This window comes from Glycine max, chromosome 15 (assembly GCF_000004515.6).
Source record: "Glycine max cultivar Williams 82 chromosome 15, Glycine_max_v4.0, whole genome shotgun sequence".
NCBI classification, from domain to species: Eukaryota; Viridiplantae; Streptophyta; class Magnoliopsida; order Fabales; family Fabaceae; genus Glycine; species Glycine max.
The window spans coordinates 13,581,529-13,599,643 of NC_038251.2; the positions used below are offsets into that span (position 1 = coordinate 13,581,529).

Consider the following 18,115-nt stretch of genomic DNA (forward strand, 5'->3'; position numbering starts at 1 on the left):
CACTGTCATTAAGAAAAATAATTAAGAATATTAAATTTATCTTAAATTAATATTTTTTTTTCAAAACTATCCACTATAACACAAACAATAATAATTTATGTTTCTCTCACTTTATGCAACTCTGTCATCTCAATCTAAAACAATTCAATTAATTTTCTTTCCAGCAAATATTTTTATTAGCAAATTGTTTAATTCACAAATATTCAATTTATCTCTTTTATATTTAATATAAATTTAAATCAACTCATGAGCAATAATTATATAAATAATTTTCTTTTATTTAAGCACTGTAACACATCAAAATAATATTTTTTTAAATAACCTATTAAATAACTCTTATTGTAAATGCTCTTACACATCATTCTAAGATTAACTTTAATCAGAAATAACTTTATGAAAAAATAATTAACACAAATAACATTTTGAATTTAACATTTTAGAAGATCAAGTTACGTACACATCTAATTTCAACCTAATAAGTACTAGAAGTGATAGTTTTTTAAGTCGACTTGATATATTGAAACTTTAAAAAATGATCTGATTACAATGTCCCTAATTCTTTAGTAGCTACATAAATCATACGTTTACTTGGCTTAAATAGATTCCTACAATAGAAGGTTGAGTAGATGATATCTGACCATAATGAAAATTGCAAACCTATATATAGAAGCAATGGTAGACATGCAAGTACTGCAATTATATCAGGAACCGCCTTCAAACCATAGTAGTACGTTATGAAGAAGGCACTGCCAAATGCTACCATCATGCATGCTATGGAGATGAATAGAGTTATCAGTCCACATATTAACTTCAAGGGTAGTGACTTGTGAAAGTCATACTCCGCATATCGTGAGATGAGAATAGACAAGAATATCAATATTGCAGTTGCAGAGAAGACGAATGCAGCTGCATCTGATATTGCAAATACTTGGAATGATGCTTTGTTCAAGTAATTTGGTTTATTTGTGCCATCATCGATACCACCTGGTATGTTAATAGCAGCAGCGAACACTGCTGTGGCAATAACTGTTGATATAAGCATACAAAACTCAGCAGTGCGTTTCATCCATTCCTCTCCTTCTTTTCGCAATCCTTCATGCTCCTTTGTAAATAATTCTTCAGCAGTTAGGCCATCAGAATTTTTCAACTTTATGAATGATGGTGGCATTATTTTCTTCACCTCCTGTGTTAGGAGTTAGTATAGATGACTTTAGTGAATAAACCTCAATAATTACAATTTAGGACTTCAGGCATAATAATAAATGAATCTATATATATGCGGGAACAAATGCATATATGGAAGATCGACAAACAAATGGATTGACTAAATTTTGAATAGAATTATAATGGATGAGTAAAAAATAAACAATTAATCCATGTATGATCTCTCCAAAATGTAAATATTTCAATCAACACATAACTTATTTAATAAAAAACCAAGCCATTATTTATGTTATGGATGTATACGTAAATCATCTATTTTTTAGTTGCCAATGACATTTATACGGAGCATCAACCTATCAAAACACATACTATGACACGAATATTGAACACAATATGAATATTTTAATACAACTTATGTCTAAAATCTAGGACACAAAGACACTACATAAACATACAAATAGAGAGAGTGATATATTCATCTTTTTAAATTAACCATTTATATTTTCTCAATTGTATGAATCATGTAAAAATGACAACTTAAGTGTTCAAGCCAACAAAAAACAATTTTTAAATTAATAAGTGTGGAGCAAGTGTCATGTGGTGTCAATATCGAAAATAGATTTGATATAACAACATTTCAAATAAGAGAGGTGTTCGTGTTTTATAGGTATCAATCAAATTTTCTGATGATTAATCTTGATTAAAAAATTTGATTAATTACCTTTAATAAAAAAATTTCTTCCATCCACAAAGTTGGAAAAAATGTAAAACCAGAGAAAAGAGTAAAAAACACTTTATCCTAATATGCAACGATAAAAGAATTTTCAAACTCATAACAATGCAGTGGTGCTGTGAAAACAGAGTGCCGTGTGAAAATGCAAAGCATTCAGAGTTAATGAAATAAAGGGGTTACCTTAAACCATATGATCTCGAGGCACATTTGGAATGCTGCTCCAGAAACTAATTCAAGTCGATCTGGTGGGGCTAACTTTGCAGCCAAATGCAATAAAGTGTTGTTCTTATTTTTTGGTTGAAAACACAACGGGTTGTTTTCTTTGACAAAATATGATATTATAATATCCTTAATGGACCCTATTTCATGTACGAGATTGAAGATGCTAGCATGGCGATATGAAACTGCTGTGTGAATTATACTTTGGTTTTTGTTGTCCACTTCCCATATGATCATGCTAGGGTAAGCACTAATAAGCTCTGACAAGAATCCAAAATTACCAACTTCTGCAGCATCGAATAATAGTTGAGAAGGAACACTTATGATTCTGAATGCCTCGGAGTGGTCTTTGTGGCGGAGAATCGTTTTCCAGAGAAAATTAACCAATTGAAACATCACATGTTTTTTCATGTCTGCAATATAAAAAATGGTTTCTTGTAATAAAAGAAGTGTAAAAGAGCAGGGTATAATCTGGAAGCTCTACAAATAAATAAATAATTCAAGCCACTTGTCTTTCCTTATAATTAGTGAACGTAAGAATTTACCAGGGTTGATCTGGATGGGATCTTTAATCTCTGAACAATGACAACAAGAATCCAAAGGGTTTTGATTTAGAGCCAAGAGATGCAAAGCTGTGTCCTTATTTTCATCCCGTGCATAAGCTAGCTCTTCCCACTCTCTTGCCATTTCTAAGGCCATGTCTGAAAGATATTTGGATCAATATCTACTCAACTTCATTTTAAATTAAGACTTAAATATGCTTTAAATATATGATAATTGATTAATTTTTATTTTGGATTTTAATATTTTTTTTTCATAGAATTCATCATATATTAAAATTTTTGTTTCTAGTTCATGTTGTGTGTTAAATGATTGTGAAACATTGGTGAATAAATATTTTCAATATATATTAACAGTTGAGATAATATCACAATATAATTTAAAGACTTAAAATAAAAGTTTTAATATATTAACGATCTATTAAAATTTAATAAAAATTGAAACAAAAAAAGTCATTTATTAACAACCTAAAACATATTTAGATCTTAATTTAACACAATTTTATGTTACAACAAATAAACATTGAGTATGTGTATATGGAATTGTTATTAATAATATAAAACTTTTTTATAAATTTAAATAACCAATATGATATCATTTAAAAATTGAACGGACTAAATTTAAAATATTTTAAAATCTTAAAGGACTAAAATAATATCATTTGAAATGACATTTTAATTAAGATATCATTATTATATCAATAAGTATTATTGGACTCGTCATACTTATAGAAAAAAAAAGATTAAAATAAAATCTTTTGAAAATATAAAAGAAATAAAATGAAATTTTTAAAACTTAAATAAGCAAAATATTGACTTAAATAATCAAAAGTAACTTTTAGCCTAAATAGAAAAAAAGTCTTGCAAAATTTGTGCTAATAAATTTTAATTAATATGTCTAAAAGAGTGTATTAATAATTGTGTTTAAAACAAGAAATGCTTACGATAGTTGCCGGTCTTGATACAGGTAAAGAACAACTTTATCTTGTCCTTGTCTTGGAATACTACTTTGGTCATGTCGTATAGAAACCGTGCCATGTCGCATTTTCCTTGCATCACAGCAAACTGAATAGGTGTATAATCATTTCCACCCCTTTTTGTTGGCAAGTGTGGATTTCTATCCATCAATAATTTAACAATTTCCATGTTCCCAGATGCAACAGCGAAGGAGAAGGCGGTGTTGCCCATGTAATCTTGCAATGCAATGTGTTCGTCTTTGAGTTCTTGCAGCAGCTCCTCCACAAAGTGTGAATCGTTTGCTCCTGCAGCAACATGTAGAAGTGTAGCCCAACCACTAGCTATTGCAGCGTGCTTCAGTCTATCATCTTTTGCTAAGATTACTTTGGCTGCTTCCCAGTTGCCTCTTAGAGCAAGCTTGTGAAGGGGCACACAAAGATCCAAAAATTTGTCCATGGATTCCCCTGAAACAAAGCTAATATTTATTACTTGTGAAGTTTTTTAATTAATACGTTTTTTTTTACAATACTGCCTCTACTCATATATAACTTTTCTATTAAAACTAATTTAAAAACATTAAAAAAATTGCTTAATTTAATTTTCGGATGGATTCAAGATATTTTTCAACCAAAAGTCAAAAGATTAATCCTTCAAAGGATTAAGATTCATTTTAAGTGGTTATTATTTTTTCTCAATAGATATTTTTCCACACATAAACCTGATTATTTAACTTGTCTTGAGCACATACATATAAAAAATAAAATTATTTATCAATCATATCATGCTATAAAACTCGTCATTTTGATATTTTTATCTTTTTTTACTAAACTAATCAATGTATGCAAAGTGAATGATAATTATATAATTTATTTTATTACTAATTTGTTGCTAGTTATTTAACCTTTACAAAAGAAAAAAAAATAATTTATTTTATTAATTTACAGTGTTTGTTTTTTATTATAAATTAACAAGTTTTTAATAAAAAAATTGATAATTTAAAAGAACAAATCATTTTTACCGTACTTGTATCCTGAAAAAAGTAAAGGTCAGGAGAATTAAATTGAGTAGCATCTGGTGTGTTTGGATCCTTGGAGAGTTGTCCTTGTGGAGTTGGAGAGTTGGCACCTGTCATTTCCCTGTTAAAGCAAAGATTGCAAATTACGTAATTATTATATTAGGGTTGGAGTTCTCTTCATTTATTTGATTTGTTTTTAATGTTGTATTTTTGTCTCTCTTAAAAATCAAGAAAATGGAGAGGTCTGAGTTGTTTTTTTCCCAATTATACACGTTAGAATTCTAGAAACAGTGCGTACTAAAAGGAGGAAAAAATATTCAAGGTTAGCATTCAGCAATTACCAAGTTTCAAAATTTTGAATCTACAAATTGAAGATACTTAACCTGTCAAAAAAAAATCTGTCAAGCTCGTCCCACATTTGCTTGGCTGATTTTGGGTCATCTGAAAATATTTCAAAAATATCTGGATTTAAGGCACAATGTAAAATATTTTTTGCTTTTGCTTCTAATTCCAAACTCTTCATGTCGTCTTCATCATATTCATCTTCACTTTTCTCCACTTCTTTGTTGTCTACTAGCTTGGTTGGAACTTTTGGTCCATTTTTTATCACAAGCCAAAGCTTGAAGTCAACAGATTGTATGAATACTCTCATACGTTCCTTCCACTCAGTGTAGTTTCTTCCATTGAAATATGGTGGCCTCGAAATAGAGTGCCCTTCAGTGATGATATTACTCATCAAATTCACAACTGTTGAACCTACAAGGATATATTTTCTTATACTATATTATGCCCAGGAATGTTAAGGATAAAATTTATTTAGTGGTCATCTAACTTGACCACTCAAATAAGAATTAATAATTTATCTTTTGTAGTTACATATAAAGTATATGTTATGATCTTTGTCCTATCCTTAATTAATAAATGAATTAACGAAGAGTGAAATATGAAACAAAGAAATAAGTGAGACAAAATAAGAAGAATATAATATGAATCATAAAGTTTTAGATTTTGATGATGTCGAAAAGAATTTATTTAATAATGATTATTATCATATAAAAAAAAAGAAAATATGAATCATAAAAAAATTAAAATAAATAATTGAGAGTCACTTCTTTCCTCTCTTCTTTACCCACATCCACCTACCAATAAAATACCTCCTTCCTAAGTGTTTTTCCTCGATCTTAATTCCTTCTCCCCTAAATACACCTAAACAAACACGGTAAGAAATTCTTATGAATCCCCTGAGATGAGTGGAAATTTTCATTCCTATTTAGACTCAAAAGAATTTATAGTTCTTATGCATATTAGACTCGTACGTGAGTGATTGAGAAATCCCTATGCTTTAAAAAAAACGTGAAGGAACAGTTGAATACGGAGTTCATACAAAGTGAATACATATTATGACGTTTCAGACACTTGTACTGTGAATATGGAAAATGTCTCTAAGAAGATAAGGATTTCCAAAAGAAAACTCGAATACCTAATTAAAGTGAGGCAGGAGTAAGCTATTATAATTTTGTATAAAAATATATAAATATTGAAAAATTCTCGTACCTAAAAATTTGTTTTTCTTATAGGATTCTTCAGGATATAAAAACTCTGTTAACTGAAGAAAGAACAAGAAAAGGTAAAGGTCAGACAAGAATAATTGATATATATATATATATATATCTTGGTATGGACGGTTTCTTTTATCTTTTCTACTATTTGGACCACTTGCACATTAAAGAAATGAAAAGATATTTAAGTATGATTAACCATTGACTAGTACTTTTAATCTTACCGAAGTTGGATCACGATCGTTGATCATTTAGCATATAAAAATAGCCTGTAAGGCACTCGAGTAGCTAGACAAGGGCCATAAGGGTTAAATTACTCCTTATACTTTCTTTAAAAAGATGGAGTACGTAGGAGCCAGGAGGAAGTAAACCTAACGGGACAACCGTATATTTCGACCTAACCGAATTTTACCTCGAGAGATGAAAAAAGAATGTCATTATATGTGAAATATTTCATGAGAACTGTAAAAATTGACTTAAAAAGGATATATATATATATATAAGAAGTACGTGCAATACGTGGTGGGGTCATATGCGAAACCCCACCAGTGAGAATAATCCAAGTTTGCGTTTGTTGTTTTTCCCCTCATGCCCTCAACTTAATTAATTATGGCCAAATACTGTACGACAAATCTTTCTTCAATTCCTAATAACGTGTGACTGAAATTTCAACCTTATGAAGAAAATATTAAGGTGCGCGTACCTAAAAATATAAAACTTTTTAAAGTTTTAACTGCATCTTTTCCTCCTCCACTTGATTGCCTGCACAAAAATGATAAACAATACCAATAAGTATTTTGGGCAAATAGAATTAGAAATGAAATGTTTCAAAATTGTAAGGGAAAGTAATTAGTGCATAGATCTGGTTGAGTTCTTGATGGAGTTGTAGTAGAAAACATAAAAATAAAAAAAGATACAGAGGTACGTAAATTCAAAGTGTGTCCATAAGATGAAAGGGAAAGAGAAGGAAATAAAGTTGAAACAAGTGTACAGTTAAGAGGAGGTGGAATGACGAAAAAGATACCTGAAGAAGAAGAAGATGGTGGTGGTTGGTGTTGTGGTCTTAAATGAAGGAATGAAGTTGATATTTAAAGGATAGGATAGAAAGAAAATAGCTCTAATACAATAGAAGAAATGCTGAAGAACGTTCCTTTTGAATATTCTTTCCTTCTTCTAAATGGCTTTGGGAAATGACACTTTCCAGGGTATTACTCAAACACAAGTTGCTTTTTAATAATGTTGCAATGTAAACCGGAGACTTAGGTCGTCAACGTACAGTAGTGAACAATGAAAATGAATGATATTAATGTTTCTGTCAACAAGCATCATAATATTCCACTTAAAAGGAAAAATTCTTTGTCGCAATATGCGTTGTGCTGCGACTTGTGATAATTTATAGTATATTAACAGTGTCATATATAATCAAGGTTTGAGTTGTACCGATATTTAGGTGGCAGTCATGTTCACATAATCTTCTTTCACAAGAGGTACCTCATATAAAAAGAGGTACCTCGGTGGCACTAGGAGGAGTTACCTCACGAAGACATCAATGAATCTCACATAGGTCACAAACCTTTCATCAACATCAAAGGTAGTACCAGAAAAATGCTAATGGGAAGGCATCACATGTCCTCTGGAGTACGCATAAGTTACATTTTTCTTTATTTCTTTAACCTAATAAAAAAACTGAACTTTTTGTTTCAGAAAAAAAAATTGAATTTTTATTTTTACTTTTATTTTCAAAATTACTAATTTCTATATAATTTTAACAATTTATTTTTTCAATGTTTTATTATAATGTTTTTTTTTTATGTTCATAGCAAATATAAGTAAACATCACCCCAGCGAAGCATGGGTCAACACGCTAGTTTTTATATGCATTGTTATGTTATTCTTGAACCATTTTTTCTATATTTAATCCATTAAAGTTGGTTTAGTGACGAAGAATTTGAGTAATTTATATGGATCTTACCTATGTTTGGATAGAGCAATTTAGTAAGGGAATTCATTTTTTTAAGGAATTTAAAATAATTTATAATAAAATAACTTGTTTGAATAGAATATTTGAAAGGAGATTGAATTTCTAGTATTTTTATGAATCATTTTGATTGACCAAAATAGTGGGATTTCAAATTCTCTCAAAAAATATAGAATTTGAAATTCTTTTTTCGGAGATGCTCACTCTAACTCACATTCTTGTTCACGACTCTTTTTCGCTCAACACTCACAACTACGGGTGACCAAAGTTTTTACGGTCGATATCGACATAAGTTGTTTTTCACTGACATTGGCCGAGGTTTTTCCAGTCAGAAATTTTTTATATGATATCAACCAAAGCTATTTTTTGTCGATATTGGCTAAGATTTTTTTTAGATGATGTTGGTTAGGGTTATTACGAGTATCGCGTAATGCCTTTTGGTCTATGCAATGCCCCATCGACATTTCAAGCAACCATGAACACATTCCTTCAACCTTATCTATGAAAATTCATCGCGGTGTTTTTCAATGACATTTTGGTTTATAGCGCCACCCTGAAATCTCACCTCCATCACTTAGAGTTGATTTTCACAACTCTCTTGCAGGGGTAATTCTTCCTTGAACACTCCAAGGCTTGTTTGCTCAATGGCAAATGGAGTATTTAGGACATGTTATTTCCACTAATAGGATAGAACCAGACCACTCCAAGATTATCGTGATGCTCGAGTGGCCAGTCCCCAACAACCAAAGGGACCTGCGAGGCTTCCTTGGACTCACGGGCTTCTACCGAAAGTTCATCAAAGGTTATGCTGCCATTGTCGCCCCTTTGACCTCACTCCTGTGTAAAAACAACTTCAGTTGGACACCAGAAACACAGAAAGTCTTTGAGTGGCTTAAAGTTGCAATGACTAACGCCCCTGTTTTAGCCATTCCAAATTTTTCTCTGCCTTTCATATTGGAAACTGATTTAATGTGAAGTCTAATCCACTCCTTTTATTTAAATTTTTGAGTTTGTATAAGAATATGGTTGTTTTCACAAGAAAAATGTCAAAAATATCGTGACTACAACTATATTTTTTGTGTGATTCAGTAAACCTTTTTTTCTTCTTTTGTGGGTTAACTGCTTTGTATTTTGTTAATTACTTATACGATCATCATTTTGAGCAACAGTAAAAAAAATTACATGCAGACAAAAGTACATCAAAATTTATTATTGAGCAAACAGCTCAATCTTTCTAATGAATCATTTGTTTCCTTGGTCTAAACAGAGAACCACAAATATAGTGCAAATACATTATGTCATGCCAGAGACGAAACTGTAGACATATAAATAAGAATATTGGAAAACACACAAATACAGCAATGGTGATAGGAACCCACGTTTTAGCATGGTAATATGCTATGAAGAAAGTACTACTGAATGCTACCATCATGCTGATTATTGAGAAAAATAGTGACACTAGTCCAAATATCAATTTGAATGGCAGTGACCTGAGAAAGTCTTCCTCAGCATAACGTGAGATGAGTATGGACAAAAAAATTAGGGTTGAGGTCGTAGAAAGGGTCAATGCCAAGGCATCTGATAAAGCAAATACCGTGAATAAAGGTTTCTTCAAATAATTGGGAGATCCTAACTTGTCATCGATACCACCTGGGACGCTGAAAGCTGCAGAAAACACTCCTGTTGCAATTAGAGTTGAGACAACCATGCAAGAACTTGCTGTTCGCTTCATCCAAGATTCTCCCTTTTTCAACAAATCTTCATGCTGATTGGTGAATAGTTCTCGAGGAATAATGCCTTCATAATTTGGCATCTCTACAAATGATGGTAGCATGATCTTTTTTACCTCCTGCCACATCAAGGGTATGTGCATAATATCATTTATGTATAAATTATTTATTTACTTCATGGAATTGAAGTATAAATACATAAATTTAAGGTTGTTTTTGTTTAAACTAATTACAAATTATTCTTGGGAAAGTGAATTTCAGAATATCATGTATTAATATTGTGAACAAATTTTGAGAAAACATTCCAAGTATTATTTATTTTTAAGAATATAAAATATTCATATTTATTTTATTACTTATTCTTGAGATGAAAAAATGACTATCTCTTAGAGTCAATTATTCGAACCTCCCTTGAGGTTTTATCTTATTACACTTCATACTTCTTTTGAGAAGTTCTCAAAAGAGCTTATGATTTGTATCCAAACAGGTATGTAATCCTACAAAAAGATCTTCTAATTTATTGCTTCGTATAATGTATAATACTGGGAACTCTTTTCCTCCATTTGCATCCCTTGTGTTTTATGTGAATAGCACTTGATATTTCTCTATTTATTTTTCTTAGCTTTAGACCTTACTGTCAAGTAACAACATTAATTAATAGATAATGTGTTTTATGTGAATAACACTTGATATTCCTCCATTTATTGCTTCGTATAATACCGGCAACCCAGTTACTTATCATACTATTAAGGAGTCTAATAGAGCAACCTCGTGTTATTGTTTTTGAAAAAATTGTGTTTTTAATTTCGCATCAGTTCATAACAATTGATGATGTCAAGAAGTTTTTAAGCAATTAAAAACAGTTAACAACAAAAAATTACCCTTGATGATCTCATTAGACTGCTTGATGACATGACAAGTTATTAAAATTCGTTGTTATATCATCAGTTGATGGAGTATATATCAAGCAGAATTTGCATAAAACACGGGGAGTGCAAGTGAGGGAGGGGTTGTCCGGTATTGTATGAGACAATATATTTGTGTGAGAGGAAAGGGGGGCAAGGGTTACAAAATGAAGGAGTATTAGGTGTAATCAATGAAAATCTTAGAAGTATCTATGTAATTTACTCTATCACTTATATTCCTATAAAAATAGAAGTTACTTCCTATAACAACTATTTATTCTCACTTCATTCTTTCACATTTCTTCTTTTACTTTTAGTTTTTTCATTTTTCTTATTAAATACTTTTTTATTACTAAATGTTAACCAAACACATTTAGGAGAATAGTATTCCAAGTATTTCTGAGACTATTTATAAGAATGTAATATTATACCTTAAAAATAGAAAAGGATGAAATTAAGAAGCTTGGAGTATAGACTATACCTCAAACCATGTCAACTCAAGCATCATTTGAAAAGCAGCTCCAGAAACTACATTAAGTCGATCTGTTGGTGCTATTACTGCAACAGAATGGAGTAACGTGCTGCCTTCATCATCCAAAAATGTTAACACGAAATCTTTGCTTGGGCCAATTTCGTGTATCAAATTGAATATGCTAGCATGTCGGTGTAAGGCAGCAACGTGAATTATACTACGACCCATCGTATTCAATTCCCAAATCAAATCCGGATAAGTGCTCATAATCACAGATAGAAACTCGAAATTGCCTTCTTCTGCGGCAATAAATGTTACTTGGGATGGTTCTCTTATTGCATCCATCATCTCAGAGTCATCAAGGGTAAGAAATATATCCCAGATGCGTCTTGTAAGTTTAAGGACCGGAGGGTCCTTCATGTTCTTGCCTACGGCACACAACATATATCACCGATTAGTTGTCTCATGAAAAAGTATTCAACAAAAAAAAAAACCACAAAAAAGTTGTCTCATGAAAAAGTTAAAATTGTTGAATTTTGTAATACTTATTCAAAGGTAATAATTAGCAGTTGAACTGAGGGTGTGATGAAGGTGTGATGAAGCATACTTGATTTTTTAGTGTATGCTTGAGAGATTTTCAATAAAGCAATAAATGTTAAAGAATATAACTACCAACACAATAAACAATAAATATTAACAATACTTTTTCTACTTTTTTTTACTTTTTAATGATTGAGTGAAATTTATCCTATATTTTGGTAAGTCTCACTTCTAATCGGAAAAGATAATCGTTAAATAAAAGTTGAGGCCAACTAAAATTAGTAATTTTTAATAAATTTTAATCAATTATAGAAAAAATATTAAAAAAAATGCTAGAGAGAATATTGCTAGCATTTCTCCATGTGAAAATTATAAAACAGAGTAACAGATTGAAAAGAGTCATGATTTCCTAAAAGAAGTGATTATATGCACTTACACAAATGAAGGAGGTGTTTTGGATATCGTAGTGGACTTCGGCAACCACAATTCAAAGGCTTTCGAGCCAAAACATGCAAAGCTGTCTCGTAGTTATCACCCCGGGCAAAAGCTAGCGATTCCCTCTGATTTAGCATTTCCAGGGCAAGCTCTGCAAGAAGATCCAAATCATGTGGACTAAAAACTCTGATGACAGCATGATTAATGAAAGTGTTCACCCATGTTCAGTTCTACCAAGATTACACTGCCTAATTTATGTGTACTTAGTGATATATTTGTGGTTCACACTCATCAGTAAAGGGAAGGATGCAGCCGTTTCAAGAATGAAATTAAAAGTATTCTTCTGAAGTCATTAATCAAACATTAAACCATTTGGACTTTCACCAGCAACTGGGGTATTAAGTTTCTTTTCTTGTTTAAAATCTTGCCTTGAATTCACTTTTGATTCCTACTATCATTAGAAATGATTTGACATTAACATGCTAATATGATAAATGATATGACAATTAACATTTATATTAACGTGACACTAACCGTGTGTTGTACATAAATAGAAAAACACTAACATGCAACGGCAACACATTATTAGTGTAACATAAATATTAGACTATCATATTAGCATGTAGATATGCCATCATGAATATGAAAATTACTCAATTTGAAAGACATGAGAACCAAATGTTTAATAAATATTTTAGGAGACTAAAATTACATATTCATAAAACTATATGGAAAAATAAAAGAAGTGAATTTAGATGGAAGACCACAAAACTGAGAGAAGGTTGAAAACTTAAACAAAATGTTTGGTTATTAATATGCTTACCATAGAGCCCAGAGTTTACACAAATGAGGAACAGTGTAATCCAATCATCATCATAGAGTATTTCTCTAGTTTTATCAAACAGATACCGAGTCATTTCACTCCGTCCTTGTAACACAGCCAAGTGAAGAGGAGTGACTCCTTCTCCACCCCTTATAGTTGGCAACGATTCATTCTTTATGCGCATGATTTCAGCAATGTGCACGTTCCCAACAGCTGCAGCAAAGCAGAATGCAGTGTTTCCCTTGTCATCTAGCAGTTCTAAGTCTTCGCGTGAAAGTAGTTTCACCAACTCCTCTACAAAGCATTCATGGTTTGCTCCGACTGCAATGTGGAGCACTGTTGCCCACCCCTTTGTTATGGCAGACTTGAGTAGCGTGGGGTCTTGGTCTAGTATTTTCTTGGCCTCTTTCCAGTCTCCTTTTAGTGCTGCTTTGTGAAGTGGAACACATTGGGTGAGGTACCTGTGCCTGGCTTCCTCTGCAACAAGTCAATTGAAGTGTTATTCCCTATATATACATATGAAGTTTTCAGAGATTAATGCGATTGATGCATGCATCCCCACAGGGGATTATAATTAATGATAGTATTACTAGTTTTATGTGTAGATTAACCGTCTGAGAGATGAAAAAGGTTTTCGGAGTGTCACGTTGAGTGGAATGAGAAGCTTAACATGGTGCTTAAACCATCAGACTCTCCCACTTAATAGATTAGTCGTTCAGATTTAATTCTTTTATTGTGCTTAAGTCATAAAAATTGGTACTTAAATTAAGAAATGACTCTTGAAAGAGGTAGCAATGTTTAAAGGAAGTTTAGTTTAGTGGTTGAATAATCTGCGAGTTATTGTAAATTTCTTGGAATCTTGGTACCTAAGTTTGATTCCTAAAGATAAAAACAAGTTTACAAGTTCCACATTGAAGCTTAGTATGATATTTTAGTCATGATGAGGCACTCTTAATGAACTAGTGTTTTAGGTTGGACTGTCTTCTCAGCTTAAGTCACTTTTTCAGTGCTTCAGATTATGTATTCTTCTATTGAAATCATGACATGTGACATTTATTTACTGTTCTTTAAACTTATAGAGAACTAAATGATGTTTCAAAAAGAGGAAAGTAGACCTTGATCTATAATGACCTACAATTTTGGTGCTTCAGTGTATGGGAAGACAGCCAGTAACATTAGTAGGAGATATTGTATATCATAAAAGTGAGGTGGTTTTGTAATGATTTTGAATTTTGATTGACCACGTATTACTGAAATTATTATTATGGTAAGTTACGCAGAAGACCCTACTTTTATTTTCCATTTTTTTATAAAAAAAAGAATCCACATTTTATGAAAAGATAATTGGTAGGGCTTTAAGAAGGGACAGAGAGCTTACGAGTGGACACAAGATGAAGGAGAGGCCTCCTAAACTGAGCTGAAGCAGCCCTCTGAAACATTTGTTGGAAAGATGTTGAATGTGTTAAGGCCATTTCTCTGCAAAGACAACATACAATACAATATTACATCTTTTCAGTAATTAGTTAAGCACTTGAATATGCTTGGCATGACAATCTTCTAAGTCATAAACTACTTTTTAGGGCTTACCTAAAATCAGAGAAAAAAATGCATTTGCTTTGACTTTTGAGTGCCTACAGAAATAGAGTCTTATAATAACTGAAAAGTGATATAATTTCATTAATTGATCTTATTTTTTATTTAATGAATTTTTATTTTAATTTATAATTTTTAATAAATTTCAGCTAATAATAAAGTATATTAAAAAATAATGTGTAACACTGTCAAGGAAAAAAAAGCATACGAACATAATTTGATAGCTAAATCAGAAATACCTGTAAACTTGGTAACTTTTTTCCCCCTTGTTTTGCTACAATATTCTCTTGCTTTTGGGAGGGGGAGGGGCTCAAGAAACAAAAATAACCTTCAGATTTCCACTACGAGTCTATGACCCAGATCTCTAAAGACAATAAATCAAATAAAGTTAGGTTGGAGCAGATTTAATTAATTAAGGAATATATTGGGATTCCTAGACAGATAAGCACTCACACAAGTGATTAACAACAACAAACGAAATAAGTTGGACACTGGTGGTAATGTATCATACGATATACTATACTATATCCATATACTTAAATGCTTATCATTTGAAAACTGGAAAATTTATGGTCTAATTATTGGTCTTCTGCACGCCACAAGTTTGCGCACACCTATTCTGGATAATGTTTCTGCCTCTGCGAATATAAGAAACTCATTATTCAATACTTTAAAGAAAATGAAACTAAACAATAATTGGTGAAGAGACAAAATAGTAAAGACTGAAAAAGATGAAAAATAAAGATTTCTCAGCTGTTTTTTGTTATTTTATTTAGAACTCTTTGTTTTGGAACATAATTTGTAAAAAAAAAATTTTAAAAAAAAACTAAGAGAACAAACATGGCTTTAGTTTTTGCATACCATGCCGTGTCTTCAAAATTGCAACAGATGAGTTAAATCCAAAAGAATACTGAAAGATCACTGTGCAGGAAAAACATGTTTTTTTTTTAATTATTTTCCTGCATACTTTCTTCTACTATCTGAAATATAAGCTTTTTCTTCATAATAACATACTTGAAAACTATCCTGTCTATTGTTCTATATTGCTCCATGGTTGAACACCAGAACAATTAGGGATATTTCGAGAGATGAATAAATAAATACCCAGAACATATAATCGGCATTTAGCAACAAATTCTTTGAACAAAAGAGAAAATATTAACTACTATAAAGACCAGAGCTATTTGGTCAAGGTAGCTCCAACAAACAAGAACTACAGTAATATAAAGGAAGAGAAGTGAGGGACAAAGAGCAATAGATAAGAAAGAGAAAGAGAAGGAAGTTATGTTACCTTAAAAGAAAAGTTGAGAAACTTTCCCCTTTTGCAGCGTGATTGGTTTTGCTTGCTTCCACAATGCCAAATTCATCTGCAGAGGGCACAGTACTGAAGTGAAGTGTTTTGGTTCGTTTAGAACAGTCCAAATGAAATAGGTGAATGCATAAATTGATGGAACACCTTTTTTTTATATGATTGGCTGCCAGACTGTTAGACAAGTCAATGATAAATAAATTAAATAAAGTAGTCTAGTATATCTATGAAATATTACAAACCAAGAAAATAAGAAAGCAAAAGTATGATTTTCATGATTTTTCAATTAAAATTACATCTTGATTTTCTAAATAAATCACTTAAGGCTTAGATGAATTAGTACATAATTTTAAATAAATCACTTAAGCGGTTTAAATAGTGGCTTTTAACTATTCAAACTACTATCTGAATTATTTTAAGAATGAAAAATAAAATAAAAAACATAATTTATAAAAATTAAAATAAAAAAAAAATTACAAGAAAAAAACAAAAAAAATATTAAATTATAAAAACTAAAAATATATTAAATTACAAGAACCTGCTGGCCGCGAAGCCAACAACTCCATAGAGAAGCACTAAGATCCAGAGGATTTTAAGTTTTTATTTTTATTTTGTGTGTGAATATGATATTAAACATCCACAACTTTTTAACTGTGAAGAGAAGAGAACAACTATATACAAAAAAAATGTTTTGGATGTTCTCCTCTCCGTCTCCACCTAGACGGATAAGGCGTTGTTGTTGTTGTTCTCCTTACACAACAATTTGGTATTAATATTAACAATTTCTATTTTAAAATACAAGTTCTAAATATATTAAATATAATTTATGCTGAAGCAATTAATATTATGTTAAATATGGCAATGCTTAATTTTATTTAGATAAATAAGATGTTATGTTAAAAGAATTGGATGATAATTGATGTAATTCCAAAAATAATTTAATTTATTTTGTCACATGTTTTATTTTTAATTGTTTAGTTTTTTTAAATAATTTATTTTGCTCAAATCCTTTAAGTAACATGAATGTTATTAGTTTAGTTAATTATTCACATAAATTTAATAATTTTTATTTAATCATAAAATTATATTATTTAAACTTCAAGTCTCTTTGTATAAAAAGAATAAATAATATAATTTTTTAATGAATATGTGATTGTAAAAAAAATAGTAAATCAGCTTTTTTAATGAATGATTCGAGTATTAAGAAACAGTAACGTTAACAAAAAAAATGACGTTAACAAAATCTTTAGTATATCAATGACTAAGTAAAAATCAGTCAAGAACGGTAGGCGCATAATTACGTTGACTTGATTTTTAATTTTTTATCTGAGCTAATTTATTGTACTTTTTTCTAAGTTAACCTATTATACATAAGAGTATCAGTTTATTTATAGAAAAAGAGAGTATCAGATTAGATTTTAATAGAATGTGTAAATATTAGAAAATCCTTTTACATGGTTACTAATCAGTGGTCTGGTCATAAAAATTTATAAATTTTTGATAGAATGTGTAAATATTTTTAATCCTTTTAATAGAATGTGTCTGAAAAATTTATAAATTTTTAAAATAATTATCATAAAAATTACATCAATAATAATTTTTAGTTGATTGATAATAAAATATTTTTTTACAAGCTGTAGATAAAAATTAAACTCAAATGAAACTTATATTAAAAGAATAAATATTAAAGGTCTATTTGGTTAAGTAACTTAATTAAGTAGTTGTTGAATAGTATTTACTTAAGTATAGTTATTTTATAATAAAAGAGAAAATAAGGTTAAATTATTTTTATATAGAAGTTATAATTTGTTTTCAATATTATCTTATAAAAATAAGGTAAAGAATAGTTTATAAACACATAGTAAGCTATTTTTATAAATTCAACTTTATCCTTTGTTCAACTTTTTCTTTTGAATAACAATCAAATAAAGGATTATTTTAAATATATTTAAATAATTAAATGATCATTTTAAACCTTTTAGATAAAATGAGATAGCAGAATAAATTTTTTAAAAGATAAATGATTATTTCAAACTTTTTAAATAAGATAAAAAGACCAAAATAAAATTTTTAAAAGATAAATAATTAAACAAAATAAATTAAGATACAAAACCAAAATGATT

The 18,115-nt window shown here is 30.2% G+C and overlaps 3 protein-coding genes across 14 annotated transcripts; 1 reads left to right on the forward strand and 2 right to left on the reverse strand.

Annotated features, from left to right (window-relative positions):
- Window positions 1-492: 492 nt before the first annotated feature.
- LOC100812799 (uncharacterized) lies at window positions 493-7,405 on the reverse strand. 5 transcript variants are annotated; one of them, XM_014768374.3, is made up of 10 exons: window positions 7,232-7,405; window positions 6,432-6,969; window positions 6,203-6,254; window positions 5,792-5,854; window positions 5,032-5,404; window positions 4,657-4,769; window positions 3,621-4,097; window positions 2,662-2,817; window positions 2,078-2,529; window positions 493-1,183 (listed from the first exon to the last, which is right to left on the reverse strand). In XM_014768374.3, exons 2-10 carry the CDS (start codon window positions 6,456-6,458, stop codon window positions 542-544), a joined length of 2,355 nt encoding a protein of 784 aa, XP_014623860.1. In that variant the 5' UTR covers window positions 6,459-6,969; window positions 7,232-7,405; the 3' UTR covers window positions 493-541. The 5 variants fall into 5 exon arrangements, with proteins under 5 accessions (XP_014623860.1, XP_006597775.1, XP_006597774.1 ...); XM_006597712.4 differs by lacking the exon at window positions 6,203-6,254 and having other exon boundaries at window positions 6,911-6,969; XM_006597711.4 differs by lacking the exon at window positions 5,792-5,854 and having other exon boundaries at window positions 6,911-6,969.
- Window positions 7,406-8,836: 1,431 nt separating this feature from the next.
- Window positions 8,837-9,160, forward strand: LOC102664802 (uncharacterized mitochondrial protein AtMg00860-like). Its single transcript, XM_006598314.1, has one exon. It carries the CDS (start codon window positions 8,837-8,839, stop codon window positions 9,158-9,160), a length of 324 nt encoding a protein of 107 aa, XP_006598377.1.
- Window positions 9,161-9,368: 208 nt separating this feature from the next.
- Window positions 9,369-16,118, reverse strand: LOC100814409 (uncharacterized). Of its 8 annotated transcripts, none has more exons than XM_014768249.3 (9): window positions 15,975-16,118; window positions 15,137-15,321; window positions 14,923-15,047; window positions 14,678-14,721; window positions 14,469-14,566; window positions 13,091-13,567; window positions 12,269-12,418; window positions 11,302-11,720; window positions 9,369-10,034 (listed from the first exon to the last, which is right to left on the reverse strand). In XM_014768249.3, exons 5-9 carry the CDS (start codon window positions 14,560-14,562, stop codon window positions 9,420-9,422), a joined length of 1,755 nt encoding a protein of 584 aa, XP_014623735.1. In that variant the 5' UTR covers window positions 14,563-14,566; window positions 14,678-14,721; window positions 14,923-15,047; window positions 15,137-15,321; window positions 15,975-16,118; the 3' UTR covers window positions 9,369-9,419. The 8 variants fall into 8 exon arrangements, with proteins under 8 accessions (XP_014623735.1, XP_040865993.1, XP_014623739.1 ...); XM_041010059.1 differs by having other exon boundaries at window positions 14,678-14,746; XM_014768253.3 differs by having other exon boundaries at window positions 15,298-15,321; window positions 15,975-16,115.
- Between the last annotated feature and the right edge of the window lie 1,997 nt (window positions 16,119-18,115).